This window comes from Lithobates pipiens, unplaced genomic scaffold, assembly GCF_037356315.1.
Source record: "Lithobates pipiens isolate NorthernLeopardFrog02 unplaced genomic scaffold, aLitPip1_a1.2 Scaffold_27, whole genome shotgun sequence".
NCBI classification, from domain to species: Eukaryota; Metazoa; Chordata; class Amphibia; order Anura; family Ranidae; genus Lithobates; species Lithobates pipiens.
The window spans coordinates 84051292-84067821 of NW_027507788.1; the positions used below are offsets into that span (position 1 = coordinate 84051292).

The 16530-nt window shown below is 46.0% G+C and overlaps 1 protein-coding gene across 2 annotated transcripts in view; it reads right to left on the minus strand.

The window, feature by feature from the left end:
- The window catches only part of FUZ (fuzzy planar cell polarity protein), a 137630-nt gene extending 121551 nt beyond the window's left edge, over nt 1-16079 (minus strand). The window contains exons 1-2 of one of the 2 annotated variants that reach the window (XM_077457143.1): nt 15889-16079; nt 11237-11358 (exon numbers count right to left, since the gene is read on the minus strand). In XM_077457143.1, coding sequence (XP_077313269.1) covers nt 11237-11358; nt 15889-15972 — 206 coding nt within the window. In that variant the 5' untranslated portion in view covers nt 15973-16079. The remainder of the gene's footprint in view (nt 1-11236; nt 11359-15888) is intronic. The other variant, XM_077457142.1, reaches the window with a different exon arrangement.
- Between the last annotated feature and the right edge of the window lie 451 nt (nt 16080-16530).

Here is a 16530-nt window from a genome sequence, read left to right on the forward strand (position 1 = left end):
CAATATATCGTTTAGTGGCAACTTTGTGTGAAAAAAAAAAGAGAAAAAGAGAATTTGTCTTTTTCCCGCAACTTGTGTCAAAATTTAAAATATTCCATGGACTCGACATGCCTCTCAGCAAATAGCTTGGGGTGTCTACTTTCCAAAATGGGGTCATTTGGGGGGGGGGTTTTGAACTGTTTTGGCATTTTATGCAGAACATTTAGAAGCTTTTGTCACACATCATCCACTCTTCTAACCACTTGAAGACAAAGCCCTTTCTGACACTTTTTGTTTACATGAAAAAAAATATATTTTTTTTGCAAGAAGATTATCTTTGAACCCCCAAACATATTTTTTTTAAAGTAAATGCCCTACCGATTAAAATGGTGGGCGTTTCATTTTTCCCCTTCACACCCAGTATTTGCGCAGCGATTTTTCACATGCATTTTTTTTGGAAAAAAAAAAAAAAACACATTTTTTATTTTAATGCACTAAAAACACACTATATTGCCCAAATGTTTGATGAAAGATGATCTTAGGCCGAGTATATGGATACCAAACATGACATGATTTAAAACTGCGCACAAACGTGTAGCGGCGAAAAACTACACACATTTTTAAAAGCCTTTACAGGTTACCACTTTAGATTTAAAGGAGGTCTACTGCTAGAATTACTGCCATTGATCTGATCTTCGCGGGGGTACCTCACATGCATGGTGCAATTGCTGTTTACATATGACACCAGACTGATTTTATTTATTTATTTATATATTTTTATGTTTTTTTTGTTTTTTGTTTTTTATTTCTTTTTTTACACTTTTATTTGTAACCAACGGTTCAGGTCTCTCAAAATGCGATGGCATCTTGGGAGACCCTGTGAAAGTGTGTCCTACGCTAATACTCCACTAGCGTATGGTAGCGTTCAAAACATTCACCAATGCAAAGACCATGATTGTCAGGACAGGAGGGACAATAATAGAGGGGTGTTACGCCTATATACGCGCTTGCTACAGACACATCTTCTTTGGGGGGTTCGTTGGGTAGGGATACGCGGGAGGACATACAGAAAATGCCTCTCATGCAGCCGGCTTACTGCATTTGGATTGTTGGGAAGATGAGGTGGAGCACCGTCTGGAAACAGAAGGGCTCTGACGATCTCTTCCTGGAATTTAACCACTTGCTTACTGGGCACTTAAACCCCCCTCAGTCCCAGACCAATTTTCAGCTTTCAGCGCTGATGCACTTTGAATGACAATTGCGCGGGCATACAACACTGTACCCAAATGAAATTTTTATCATTTTTTTCCCACAAATAGAGCTTTCTTTTGGTGGTATTTAGTTACAGCTCAGAGTTTTATTTTTTGCTAAACAAACAAAAAAAGATGCAAAAAAATCAATCATGTTTTAATAGTTTGTTATAAAATTTTGCAAACGGGTCATTTTTCTCCTTCATTGAAGTGCGCTGATAAGGCGGCACTGATAGGCTGCATTGGTGGGCACTGATGGGCTGCATTGGTGGGCACTGATGGGCTGCATTGGTGGGCACTGATGGGCTGCACTGGTGGGCACTGATAGGCATAGTTAAGGCGGCACTAATAGGCACAGATAAGGCGGCACCGATGGGCACAGATAAGGCGGCACTGATGGGCAAAGATGGGCACAGATAAGATGGCACGGATGGGTGGCACGGATAAGTGGCACGGATGGGTGGCACGGATGGGCACTGATAGGTACCACAGATAGATGGGACTGATGGGCACTGATAGGTGGCTCTGATAGGTGGCTCTGATAGGTGGCTCTGATGGGCACTGATGGGCGGCACTGCTGGGCACTGATGGGCGGCACTGCTGGGCACTGCTGGGCACTGATGGGCGGCACTGGGGTGCAGCACCTTTGAGGCAGATTGGGTGGCACTGTGGGTGGCACTGTGGGTGGCACTGTGGGCACTATGGGCACAGACGGGGGGCACTTACTTTTACTTTTAGTTATACTTCAGGATGGCACTGCGGGAGGCAGGTGGGCACTGGCAGGTGGCATGTGGTGCCTTGCATTGCTGGCCGTGATCGGGACTGATGTCCCGATCACGGCCGCCGGTGATCTGCTTTTTTTTTTTCTCTAATAGCCGATTACCGGCTCCGTTCTATCACATGATCAGCTGTCATTGGCTGACAGCTGATCACGTGATAAGGGGTCGATCCCGACCCCTTACACGGATCGGTGATCAGGCGAGTCTCACGGACTCGCCGATCACAGAGCGCGCCGCGCGCGCCCCTCAGGGGGCGCGCAGGCCGCTCGTAACCGGGACGACGTCAATAGACGTCGTCCCGGAAATCTAGGTCCGCGCTAATGCCGTCATTCGGCAATAGCGCGGTACCCAAGTGGTTAAGGAAGGATCCAGTCTGTCCTGAAGCTCTGTACAGCACATGAGCGTTCAGCAAAGCCAACTAAAATAAGTATACAGACACTTTTTTGTACCAGTGTATGGCCTTATGGGCAACTAGGTAAGAAACCAACAACTGGTCGTTGAGGTCCACCCCTCCCATATTTTGGTTATATTCGTGGACACAGGAATTTCTCCACAACACCAGTTGCCGTAGAAACTTGGCCCCTCGTGTCTGCATGAAGGATGGACAGAACTAAAACATTGTTATTATCCCTCCACTTCACAGCGAGCGAGTTAATACACTTGAAGCAGGCTCTCTCCCCCAACCTAAGACGGGAATCTATAAGCCGCTGGGGAAAGCCCCCACTATTAGATCGCACTGTGACTAAAAAGTGGTACGCTCATGTAATAAATTGTCCACATACAAATGGTACCCCATTCTTATGTAATCTGGGCAGTTCGGTGGCTCTATGCGACTATCTCTTCCATCGTAAATCATAAAACTATATGTACAGCATAGCCTGTGGCCCTGTCACAGAACTTATACATCTTGACCCCGTATCTGGCACGCTAGCTGGGAAGATACTGTTTTAAAGAAAAGCGGCCAGAAAACTTAATCAGGGACTTATCAACGCAGACAACTTTATGGGGAGTAAACAAGGTGGCAAAACGTTGGTTGAAGTGGTTTACGAGGGGCCAAATTTTGTAGAGCCGATCGTATCCAGGGTCTCCACGAGGACGACAGAGTTCATTGTTGTTGAAATGCATGGAGGCAGAGAACACGGGCATATGGTAAATTGGGCCAGTGGACCAATATGACCGCAATGTACTCATTTTAACTATGCCCATGTCGAGGAATAGGCCCAGAAGGGTCTTAAATTCGGAAACCGTAATTGGTTTTCCAATCTCTGGCAAGGGAGGACTGGGGATTAGCGGCAATGAATTGACCAGCATACAAATTAATTTGGTCCACAATAAATCTACAGACATCTTCCATGAAAAACAGTGAATAAAAATCAAGTGACGTACATGTGCTGCAGAAGTGCTGGGTTCCCAATTAGGATTGGCAAATTCTGCAGGAAGGGCACTATGGGCACGACGGGCCTGTCTTTGTCTTCTTGGTGGCTGCGGGACGCTACTTGTGCTTGCCAGCTTGCCAGCTGGAACTGCACTTATGGGACTCGCCACGTCACTACGTGATACTGCAGTGCTGGATTTATGACCAGGGTGTACTAGGCCGCTGGTGCTTGCCAGTTCACCAGAAGGATGAGCGGCGCTAGTACTTTTCTGCTCCATACGAGAGCCCTGCGGTTCTTGCACCTCAACAACAGCAGAAGAAGATTGGGGTCTGGTACGCCTGACCATGGCAGGGACCACAACTGCGTCATCAGAGCTATCTGTCATGGAGCCGCTGTCGTCTACAGGATCATATTCTGAGCCTGAATATGACAGATGAGCGACTTCCTCTTCACCATCTGTCATGCTCAGAAATGTGTAGGCCTCTTCACTAGTGTACCTTCGATTTGCCATTTTGGGCTCTAAATTTGCTGGTACAGTAGTGAAGACTCACAGGTAAAAAAAGCTCCTAGGCTGTCAGCAACTGTATCAAATGCTACCAAAAAAAATTGTTAGCGATCGCAGGGATCAGGCCTGACTCTGAGCGCTGCAGTTACACGTTTAGTGTTTTCAAAGTGACAGTGATGAATCGATACTGCACTTGAGTGGGCTGGGCGAAGGGGCAAAACGCAGGTGCTAGCAGGTATCTGGGCTGATCCCACTAACACTGCGTTTTTTGGGAAGCCTAAACTACTGGGGGTGCTAGTATAGATCTGATCAGATATTGATCCGTTCAGACACTATACCGCTAAGGGAGGCGTATGCTGCGTGCGTGGGTGTTAGCGGTACTTGCACTAATCTGACGCTGCCTGGGGACACAGACCCTAAAACCTAACTGATATCACCCACCGGGTGATCAGGGGGTTAAACTTTTATTGGGTATAAAAAAGGAAAAAAAATTGGGTATAAAAAAGGAAAAAAAAAAAAAAAAACACAGCGTCACCCGTAACACTTATATGGTGATCACTGGTGGAAGGGTTAACAAAGGAGCAATCGGGGGGTTAAATAAAACCTTTATTATGTAGTATATGGGGATACCTGACGCTATAAAAAGCTGACGGTGAACCTAAATAACTAACAGGCTAACTAGCATCACCCGTGACACTTATACGGCGATCAGAAAAATGATCGATTAGTAACACTGGTGACAGGGGGTGAAAGGGTTAAACCTTTATTTGGGGGGGGGGGGTTAGGGGGTCTACCACTAATTGCCCTAACACTTATAAGCCCTTGGAGAGATATTTGGGATCAGATGGCGCAAAGAATCAGTCACTGTATAGTCTCTATTTGAGTATGAGTATTTTAAAATGTCAATAACAATAGCATTTGTAATAATATAGGGGAAGCACCGTCGGCAGCAACGGTCTTGAGAGGAGAAGCAGAGCTCTCTAAAGAATTTGAAAACACAAAGAACAGGGAGAAGGTGCGCCAGACTAAGTGCAGTATAAAAGATAAAGTATTTATTAAAATAAAAAACATAAAAATAAAAAACATGGCTACTCACAAAGGTCAGAGTGATTTAGGCATGTAAATTAAATAGGGATATATCCATGTCTCAATCCGGTCCACGGGGTTTGCAGAGCTGATGGAGTATAAAAGCAGACAGGGGGGACGACAATAGGCTTGCCTCTGTGTTCCAAAAGCTGATTTGGAGCAGCACCTCTGTATTTCTAATGGTTTTCATCTTTGCTTTCACACTGGAGCGGTGCGCTGGCAGGAAGGTGAAAAAAGTCATGCTAGTCGCATCTTTGGAGCGGTGAAGTCAATGGGGCAGCGCGGCTATACCGCCGGAAAAGCGCCGCTGCAGCGGCCACTTTGCGGGCGGTTTTAACCCGCATACTGCCGCTAAAACGACGGTAAATTGCCACTAAAAATAGCAGCGCTTTACCGCAGACGCCCGCACTGTGAAAGGGGCCTAAAATGGACCACAAATGTATCTGTACATGTTGATCATATTCCCCCTTAATCTCCTCTTCTCAAGAGGGAATAGATTCAGTTCCTCCATGCCTCTTATCAGTTTGGTTTCCCTTCTCTGCACTTTCTCCAGTTCCCTGATATCCGTTTTTTGAACTGGTGCCCAAAACTGAACTGCATATTCCAGATGAGGTATTACTAATGATTTGTACAGGGGAAAAATTATATCTCTCTCTGCAGTCCATACCTCTTTTAGGACAGTCAGCGACTGCAGGAGGATAGGTACCAGTAAATGCTGCCCTCTCACGCCTCCTGTCCTCGTTTTTCCTTTTTTCGGCTGCCTGGCACCCCATGTGCTCCTCTTGTTTCCCTCTGCAGCACTGCCAGCTTCCCTCCTCTCCTCTCCCAATGGCTGCTCTGGGGGATGTTTGAAGATGTCATTTACTGTACTGTATGTAGTTTACAGGTCCCATTCCTTTTCTGAATGAAGACGGTGGGTTATCTGTATCAATCACTGTGTTCATTCATAATTGAACCATAGTAAACTGCTCTACTGACAGTGTCACTCTGCCCTACTGACACCCTCCTCTGCCCTATTCACACTGTCCACTGCTGTACTAACACTGTTCACCTAGTTCACCACTTCTGAAATGTAGCCTGCTCCTGCTATTGGTGTAGACCATTTATGTACCCCCCCCCCCCCCCCAAGCCTGATCGAAAAACTCCTATAAATGGCATCTCCCCATCCTGCTTTGTTCCTAGGATGTTGCTAAGACACTCCCAGCAACATTACGTTAATGTAAAACAAATGGCACAGACTAATGGTTTCATTTGCTAAAGGATGCTTTTTTTGCACAGCCACACAGCACAGCATTTCGTTTATATAGTTATTAATATGCCTGGAGTTCCATTTTTAAAAACCACAGTGGAAAGCAATAATTACTCATGTGTATTAAAGTACTACTAAAGCCCTGCCTTTTAACAGCGCCACTTTGGTATAGCGTGCATGAAAGTGTTACCAAACCCAGAACCTGCATTCACTATATCTGGTCTCCAACAGTACACAAAACATTGAAATGCAATTATTTTTGTAAATATAAACTGCTAACTCCCCTTTGTCATAAGCAGTATATAAAAGAATTATGACATCCATCAGTGTCTGGCTTGTAAGAGGAGTTTTTATTCTACTCTGACTGTCATATGAGGCTGCAGGATCCCTAACCCTCCATCTGGATAGTGCTGATTGGCCCTATGCTGATCGCAAGCGCCCACCACAAAAATAAAAAACACACACTCTAGGAAAACACACCAAACAGAGCATGTGCAGGGTGCCTTCAATACTCTGTACTAATCAGAATGGATTAGGGACTGTGGAAGAAGGAGAGGATCAGAGAAGACAGGATCAAACAGCCTTTTTATAAAATGCACAGGATTAACCCCTTAGGTTCCACAGTGAGTATAACAAGCATGCCTTACTGCATATACAGACTGATTTTACTGTTGTGGGTTTAGCAACACTTTAACATAGGGGAATAAGCAATGTCTTTCTACAAAGTTCAGAAGCACTTTTTTGTGTGTTTACAGCCTCTTTCCAGAACTTCAGTGTGGTGAAGCGCGCAGTCATATCCTCACTTGCTGTAAATCTTGGGACTGCATGTCCCATCATTCTTTGTGCCAGTACACATGTGTCTTGGCACTCATAAAATTTGCTCGATATGGGGGCCCTCATGCACAGGCAGACCAGCCTGCATATACAAGATATGCTGCTGCTCCTCCTCCAAACCCAGCAATTGACAGTGTCTCTGCAACAGTGCCTTGGAAGCGGCTGTCAATTCTCACTCCCTTGGAGTAGAAGCAGAAGAGTGACAACACATCCTCTCAAGCTTCCTGTGTAAGACAGCATAAGCACCGCCTGCAATTTGCCCTGTAGTCTAATCATGGGAGCCTGCAAGAAACCACCCTGAAACAGGAAAGTGGGGTCAGCGCAAAGGGGACTAGCAAGGCTTAATCTCAGCAGTAAAAATTGCAAAAAATAAAGGCTTTAGTATTATTTTAAAGATGAATTTGAATTATGGATATTGTTAGATTTACCATATCGGGGCAGTCCCCCTGGAAGCTGGAAATCACTGACACTCAGGGGCGGACTGACCATTGGGCCACTCGGCCACTGCCCAAGGGCCCCGTGCCACTAGGGGGCCCCCCCATCAGGGTTGCCAGCCTCAAAACCAGGGAAAGTATGTAAAAATCTGTTGTTTTTTTTACATCTGTCTCTGAAATGTCCCTTACCGACATCCTTTTGGTCTAAAAATCCTGAGATTATAGCTGCCCCACCTCTCCAGTACCTTCTCAGCTAATAGAAACCTGTCTGTGTATACTGTGTGTTTGTGTATACTGTGTGGCCCCATAACGTCAGATTGCCTGGGGGCCCCATAATCTCCTATTGCCCAGGGCCCCATGAGTTGTCAGTCCACCCCTGCTGACACTGCTACTACTACAATGATCTCCACTAGCTTTCAGGTCCCATGCTGAGTGGCTGCCCTACTGCTTCTTGAACAAAAGGGGTCACTCGTGTGGCACCATTCAAAAGAACATTTCTCATTTTCTCAAGGAATGCAAAGTGTTCTTTGATTGGAGTGGTGAAGATTCTGATGTCACCAGAGCACCTTGTCCAATCAAAGAATGATTTGCATCCATTGAAAAAATTAGGACATGTTCTCTGAATGATGCCCCTATGAAAAAGTATTTTTGTGTGTTCACAATGTAGCAGGGCAGCTACTCGGCACAAGACTTGGAAGCTAGTTGAGATCACTGGAATAGCCGTGTTTATTACAGTGATTTAGAGCTTCTACAGGAATCAGACAGATATGATATATGCAGTTACATTTGTCCAAGCTGAACCAACCAATGTCATGTTAAAAATATCCATACCTGGAATTGATCTTTAAAAGCGGAACTACAGTCAGCAATACATAACTTTTCCTCCAACGTTCCAACATCCCCCACCAGCATCTTCTACACAGCTTTTTCTGGTGCCAGGCCTAAGAAGATGGTGTCTTTATTGGCCGGCGTGGGATGACTTCACTCCTGCACAAGTGTAATGCCCTCTACACACGGTCGGACATTCTGACAGCAAAATCCATCAGATTTTTTGCCAAACTTGTCTTGCACAAACACGGTCGGACAAAGTTGTCGGAATTTCCGATTGTCAAGAATGCGGTGACGTACACCACATACGACGGGACTATAAACAGGCCAATAGATGTAGTCTCTTAATTTATTCTGAGCATGCGTGCCACTTTGTCCATCGGAATTGTCTACACACGATCAAAATTTAAACGATCGGATTTTGTTGTCGGAAAATTTTAGATCCTGCTCTCAAACTTTGTGTGTCGGAAATTGCAACGGAAAAAGTCCAGTGGAGCCCACACACGATCGGATTTTCCGAAAACACGATCAGATCGCACATTTTCCATCACAAATTCCGACGGTGTGTACAGGGCATACGAGTTTAGTCATCTTGATACACAGGATCTGTCCCAGAATGTAAACTGACTTGCATAGCTCAGTGTACATAAACTGTGAGCAGGAAGGCAGGTTTTTTTTAATTGCAGAAAAGACATTGGGGTTAAGGCTGGGTTCACACTGAAGCGATGCGGGAACGCCGCGAATCCGCGGCGGGTTTCCGCATCGCATGCCTCCCGCCGGCAGTTCACACTGCCCTATGCGGACTGCTGGGAGTGTCAGTGAAACCTTAATGACACCCCCAGATCAGTTCGCATATCGCAGTGCGATCTGCAAACTCGGACAGGAATCGGATCGCATTGTGTGAACACCCATGCGATCCGATTCTGCTGCGGACCAAAAAAAGGGTCCCGTGCGAGTTTGCGGCAGGTGCGATGCGAATTCAGCCATACTATCTGTATGGCTGAACTCGCATCACACAGAGATCGGATGTGATTTGCACTGCAGTGCAGTGCGAATCACATCCGGTTCTCGCTGCCGCAGCAATGTGAACCCAGCCTTATTTACTAAAACAGAAAAGTGCAAAATCTGGTGCAGCTGTGCATGGTAGCCAGCTTCTAAGTTCAGCTTGTTCAAAACAGCCTTGACAAACAAAAAACAAAAAAAAAAAAACTGGAAGCTGATTTGCAGAGCTGCACCCGATTTTGAACGCTCCAGTTTTACTAAATCAACCCCAAGGGAACCAATCAACTTTTTTGGCAAGGTTTCATGAAACAAGCTGAAGTTAGAATAAGATTGGCTACCATGTGCACAGCTGCACCAGATTTTGCACTTTCCTGGTTTAGTAAGTCAACCACAGTGAATGTCTGTTCTGCAATAAAGAGCCCGCCTGCTCAAAGTTTTTGAAATGAAGACTTTAGTTCCACTTTAGGCTATTTTCCCCAATACATTCTTTCAAGTCATGCACCTGGAGGTAGCTGTGCAAACATCAGGAACGCCTGCTGACTGCTCCTTTTAGAGCCTGTATGTACTTTACCACTGGCGTTCCACTTTAAGATGTATTATCACAAGAGAAGAATAACCAATAGACACATTACAAGTAATAAAGTCCAAATTCATTTATTAGTCAGTACTAAAAAACAGCCAATGTATTTTGAGGGTCTAAGAAACTCCCCCCTTCACATGGGCCACAGTTCTAATAAGAACCTTGAATGGTAGAACCTTCCTATGTGAATATGTGTAGGGAAGCCAATTTCTGGATCAGGAGGGTTCAGACCAGCAGTATCTGCATAAACAATCATGATCTTACCAATAACTCTCCTGATCCAGCAATCAGCTTCCCTGCACAGATTTACACAGGAAAGCTCCATTTTGAGTCCTGATAAAGGGGAAGTTCCTTAGACCCCAAAGCATATTGGCTTCTTTTTTTTTAGTACAAATGATTGATGAATGTGGACTATTTTTTCCTTTGGTCTGGATGGTTTTTTTCTGGTAACCGTTAGGTAACCACAGGAAGGCAGTAGTGCATTTAGGTTTTGTGCTGCCCTAGGCCTGAATAAACTTGTGTACCCCCTAATTTAAATATGGCCCACCCTTATCTGTTAAGGCCACACCCCTTGCTGTTTAAGACCCGCCCTCAAATTTTCAAGTGGGGACACTAGTTCTCAGGGCCTGGGGGGGGGGGGGGAGTACCTTAATTTGCATAGATTTCCCCTCACTTCCTGTTTGGCTATGGGGCAGGAATTGAAGGGCTATCTCTGCAATGGGACAGGGATGGTAAAATAAAAAATAAAACCATAAGGGTTATAACCCTTTCTTACTGTATTCACAATGAAAAAAAAAGAAAAAAATTTTGCCTATAGATGTACTTTGAGCACACATTTCTGATAATTTTATGGAGAGGACTAAGAAGATATAACCATGCCCATGGTGAAGCAGAAAACATAGCACAGTGAGGAAGGTTTGTGGTCCAGGATGATAGGACAGTCAAAATTAGAAGCCCCCCTCCCCCACAGTTGCGGAATGCCAGCCGCCTGCATACCAGAAGCAGTGCGGCTGCTTTATGTGGGCTCTGGACTAATTTGCCCCTCAGCCCATAAAACTGGCACTACACTAACAGTGTAGCACAAGCCGGCGGGGACTCATTTTGTGCTGCCCCCTGCAAAGTGCTACCCTAGGCCTGGGCCTTGTCGGCCTAGGCCAGGATGCAGCGTTGCAGGAGGGTAGTTCTGTCTGTTGTGAGCCTAACCTGAGCCAGTGAGCAAGCCAAATGTTTTTGCCTCTCGCTACTTTGTATGAATTCCCAAAGTCCCAGTGCCTCTTGAATGTTTTTTTCTTAATCGGACATTACAAGCAATGTCACTGTTGCCTGCCACTCACCTGTCATGGAAGGTTCTCCAGAGCACTCTGCTGTTCTCTGTACGTGTAGAAGTTAGCAACACATCTTGGTTATTTGCAAACATGTGCACGCCATTGAGTGATCCAATCACTGAGAAAGTCAGCTGGAAAACAAAGATAGCATGAAAAGTGGGAGTCCATTTAAAGCTATTCTCCAGGTTTCCATCTGCTACAGTTTTGCACAGCACAAGCTCTCTAGCAGAACGTATCAGTTTACATGGATGAGACAAACAGCTTAACATTGGCAGGAGTGATTGAAATGATCAGCTTTTATCTATTCATATAAAACCTTTATCCCAAATGGAAAAAAATGATGTAACTGATTATAAAGTGTGAGCTGGAGTTTGGCTTCAATTTGTTACTGTGTCTAAATTTGCTAGTACATCTAACACTACCCTCTTCCCAGACTGACAATGCTGCTGTCGCTGTGCCTCCTGTTCTTATTCCTCCAGAGTGGGGGTACTCTAAGGCTGCTTTCACACTGGGTCGGGAGCAGCGTCGGCGGTAAAGCGCCGCTATTTTTAGCGGCGCTTTACCGTCGTTTTAGCGGCGGTGTGCGGGCGCTAGCGGGGTGGTTTTAACCCCCGCTAGCGGCCGAAAAGGGGTTAAACCCGCCCGCAAAGCGCCGCTGCAGCGGCGCTTTGCCGGCGGTATTGCCGCGGTGTCCCATTGATTTCAATGGGTAGGAGCGGTATAGGAGCGGTGAATACACCGCTCCTTCACCGCTGCAAAGATGCGGCTAGCAGGACTTTTTTCACCGTCCTGCCAGCGCATCGCTCCAGTGTGAAAGCCCTCCGGCTTTCACACTGGAGTTAAAGGGGCCGGTTTTTTTCAGGCGTTACACAGGCGCTATTTTTAGCGCTGTAACGCCTGAATACCGCCCCAGTGTGAAAGCAGCCTAATACAGGTGGTGTGTTACTGGCCAACTCCCCAGATAAAAACAGGGGGGAAGGCAAAGGAAAGAAAACGAATGCAGCCACCACGTCTAATGATTGGTAAGCTGCAATAGAATACATTTTTGGTTTTGAGTTTAATATCACTTTAAATGCCTTTTAAAGTGGAGACTTTAATAATAAAAAAATAAATTTAAAAAAGTTGTGGACAGCCAGGATTTTTAATATAGAAAAGAAATACGCTGTCTCTTCTGCATTAAGGTTTTCTTACCTGACTGTCCATGCATGTGCAGCTCGGTGTAAAATTTTGGCAATACCAAGCTGACTGAACTCCCATGCATGTGCGGGAGTGGTGTCACCTCGGGCCAGCCAATTAAAACTGGTGTGGATTGACCCGTAACCAATTGGGCTGAAGAGTAAGGATGAGCCTGAGCTCATCCCTACTGAACAACTGCTGAACATAGCTCCACTTTAATTTTGCCTGGAAATGGGCTTTAAATCAGAACGTTAAGTTTCCTGTCACTTTGAAGATTTTTTTTTTTGGGCCAGTTTGGTTACAGAACGGTCCGGCCTCTGTGGAGGATGTTATACATTATGGTAGCTTATGCTGCACACAGTAAGCTGAGCCGTCTTTTCCTACACACTTCCCTGCTGCACCCAGAAAGAAAGTCTTTCCTGCGGCATATTTTTATCAATGAATACAACGTTTTCTGTGATTGGCTGAGGTAGAGACCATAACACCGACTGCCCATCACTTCACCTAAGCCAATCACAACTTGTGCAATTACAATTTGAGTGGTATTAAACTCAAAAACAAACGTTTTATATATTGCAGATTATCGATTAGATGTGATGGCTGCATTCATTTCACTTATTTTTTTTTTAGGCTTTTTCCCCTCTGTTTTCACCGGGCGCTCTGGCTAGTAACACATCTCCATGTCTACACTGGGTGAGGGGAGGGTTAGATGGACTAGCAGAATTAGATAGACTTCAGTAAATTCACCATTTCATGAAAAAAATAAAAAAGGTGAACCAAATGTAAAATACAGTATGCTGGCCATCCCATCGAAACTTGTTGCCCGTAGAAATGGTGATGCCCCATGCAGCCATTGTAGCAGTCCATGTGCAGGTGCAGCACAGAGCAGAAGACCCCACCATCCAAGTGGACATAGGGCTGCACTTGGCTCTTTTTATTCTAACTCTATGTCCACTTGGATGGTGGGGCTAGAACCTGGACTCACGGTGTAGGCACCGTTCATCTTCGGCTATTTTCGGAATGTGGTTGTCCTGTGTACTGAGCATGCGCAGTACACAGCGGACACTATCCGACGGGGGACACTATCCGACAGGACACCGGCACTGAACGGGCTCAGCAATAACCCCGAGCAGGACACCCCCTCACAGGGGACCCCCCCCCAGGTGCTTCAGCTCCCCACGGACGGGCTCCAACTGTAGCTCCGAGTCGGGTCTGAGCAGCCCGGCAGCCTGATACCCCCTGGGCAGTCTGGAGCCAATGCAGCAAGCTATCAGGGCTGTCAGTGCAGAAAAATTACATATTTGCAAAAATGTTGTAACATAAATAAAGAAAAGGGCTTTCTTTCAAATTTTCCAGTCTTTTCATGAATTTAGCAAAAAATTACAAACCCAGTGGTAATTAAATACCCCTAAAAGAAAGCTCTATTTGTGAGAAGAAAAACTGAGAACAAATTTCATAAGGGTACAGTGCTACACGACCGCACAATTTTCAAAGTGTGACAGCACCGAAAGCTGAAAATTGGCCTGGACAGGTAGGAGTCAAAGTAACCAGTAGGCAAACAGTTAAAAAAAAAAAAAAAACCCTCGCGCTTAACTTTTTTAGCTAGCTTCTAAATTCAAAGAAAATTTGTCAAGCCCTGCTTTAGGGCTGAAACGATTAATCGATAAAATAGATGATAATCAAGAATGAAAATCGTTGTCAATTTTCATTATCGATTACTTACACCTTCCTGCCTGCTAGTCCCGCGTACGAGCCGGCGGCTTGTAATGATTAAGCACAAGAAGTACGTGTGAAACGCGTCTACGTGACCACAGTTTGATGTCTTTGGTATTATCTTTGTGAAGCAGATAAAAGGCAACCAGAAGTTCTGGATTTGCAGCTAATTTTTTCTTGTCTCCAATTTTCCAGGGAGGCGGGCCGGGGTTAGCACTCTGCAAGATACTCCAATCAGCCTTATCTTTATACACCTGGAGCAACAGTTCTTTTTCTTGTATACAAGCTGGCAGCGCTGCTGTATTCTCATGAGAATACAGCGGCGCTCATGTGACCAGGCATGTCCACATCTCTCGTCCTCACTGGACGTCAGCCCCCCCCCCCCCCGATATTCTCAGGAATAGTGCCCCATCATTGGTGTTGCCGGGAGGAATAGTGCCCCATCATTGGTGTTGCCGGGAGGAATAGTGCCCCATCATTGGTGTTGCCGGGAGGAATAGTGCCCCATCATTGGTGTTGCCGGGAGGAATAGTGCCCCATCATTGGTGTTGCCGGGAGGAATAGTGCCCCATCATTGGTGTTGCCGAGAGGAATAGTGCCCCATCATTGGTGTTCCTGTGAGGAATAGCATATTCATTTTTTTTTTATGATTTAATCCGATCAAAAAAATAAATCGGCCAATTAATCAATTATGAAAATAATAATTGTTAGTTACAGTCCTACCCTGCTTTTAGGCCCCTTTCACACTGGGGCGGGAGCGGTGTCCACGGTAAAACACCGCTATTTTTAGCAGCGGTATTCGGCTGCTAGTGGGGCAGTTTTACATTGTAACAATTTGTCAATGGAATAGACTTTGTGTGTAAGTGAAAAAAGTTTAAACCACTTAAACACTAAACCTTTTTTTTTTGTTGTTAGAAAATTACTTAGAACCCCCAAACATATACACATATATATATATATATATATATATATATATATATATATATATATATAATGAGAATCGCAATTTTTTTTTGCTTAGAATAAAAAGATCACGATTATCGGAAAAAATATATATATACACATTTTAAGATAATCGTGATCTTTTTATTCTAAGCAAAAAAAAATTGTGATTCTCATTTTGGCCAGAATCGTGCAGCTCTAGTAGTCATGACTGGATAGCAGACTCTACTGAATAAAAGTACAGCATGGCAGCCATTCATCAAAAATCCAGGGACATGCTGGGATTTGTGGTCCCCTGCGAAGGCTCCCAGGTCATGCTGGGATTTGTGGTCCCCTGCGAAGGCTCCCAGGTCCTGCTGGGATTTGTGGTCCCCTGCGAAGGCTCCCAGGTCCTGCTGGGATTTGTGGTCCCCTGCGAAGGCTCCCAGGTCATGCTGGGATTTGTGGTCCCCTGCGAAGGCTCCCAGGTCATGCTGGGATTTGTGGTCCCCTGCGAAGGCTCCCAGGTCATGCTGGGATTTGTGGTCCCCTGCGAAGGCTCCCAGGTCATGCTGGGATTTGTGGTCCCCTACGAAGGCTCCCAGGACATGCTGGGATTTGTGGTGCCCCCTGTGGAGGCTCCCAGGACATGCTGGGATATGTGCCTCCCCCTGCTGAGGCTCCCGAGGCATGCTGGGATTTGTGGTCCCCCCCTGGAGGCTCCCAGGGCATGCTCGTTTAATAAGCTACTCTCTGGCTGTCCTGCAGAGGTTCCAAGATCATGCTGTCATTTGAAACCCCAGAGCATGCTGGGATTTGTAGTCCATCCAGCACTCTGTGGGATTACCTACCTGTCTGCTGCTCTTGCTGCGACAATACAGGGGCACCCCGCTGCTGGCCGTCAGGCACAGAAGGAAGACAGATGACTCCTCCATCCCTCTCACATCTCCTCTTCACCTCTCCTCCATTATTATCTTCATCACACAGCACACGGCCGCCATCATGTGCCCGGTGCACGCCGGGAAAGGACGCCAGCGCTGCACGAAGCCGTCGCTTGGCAACAAAGGGGGAGGCGTGAACGTGGTGTTGCCAGCCGACGGTGGGAGGAACCTGCAGCGAGCGTCCACACGAGGGCGCAGGTGAGCTGGGTCCCCCCCGGCAGAGGTGAAGTGGTAGGCGCCAGTAGCGCAGTGCTGTATATATAGCAGGCTGGCTTTGTGCTAGAGAGGATTGCAGTATGAGGACTGCGGCGGGGAAGGAGGGGGATGGGAGGACTGACAGAGGTCCTAGTCATAGTAAATACAGTGAATAGTGATGGCGGGACTTCACACTGAGCTGTCTGTGATGATCTTTCTGAGAATTCCATTAACCACTTCAGCCCCAGAAGATTTGGCTGCTCAATGAGCAGAGCATTTTTTGTGACACGTCACTGCATCGCTTTAACACAATTGCGCGGTTGTGTGACGCTGTACCCCAACAAAATTCACGTCCTT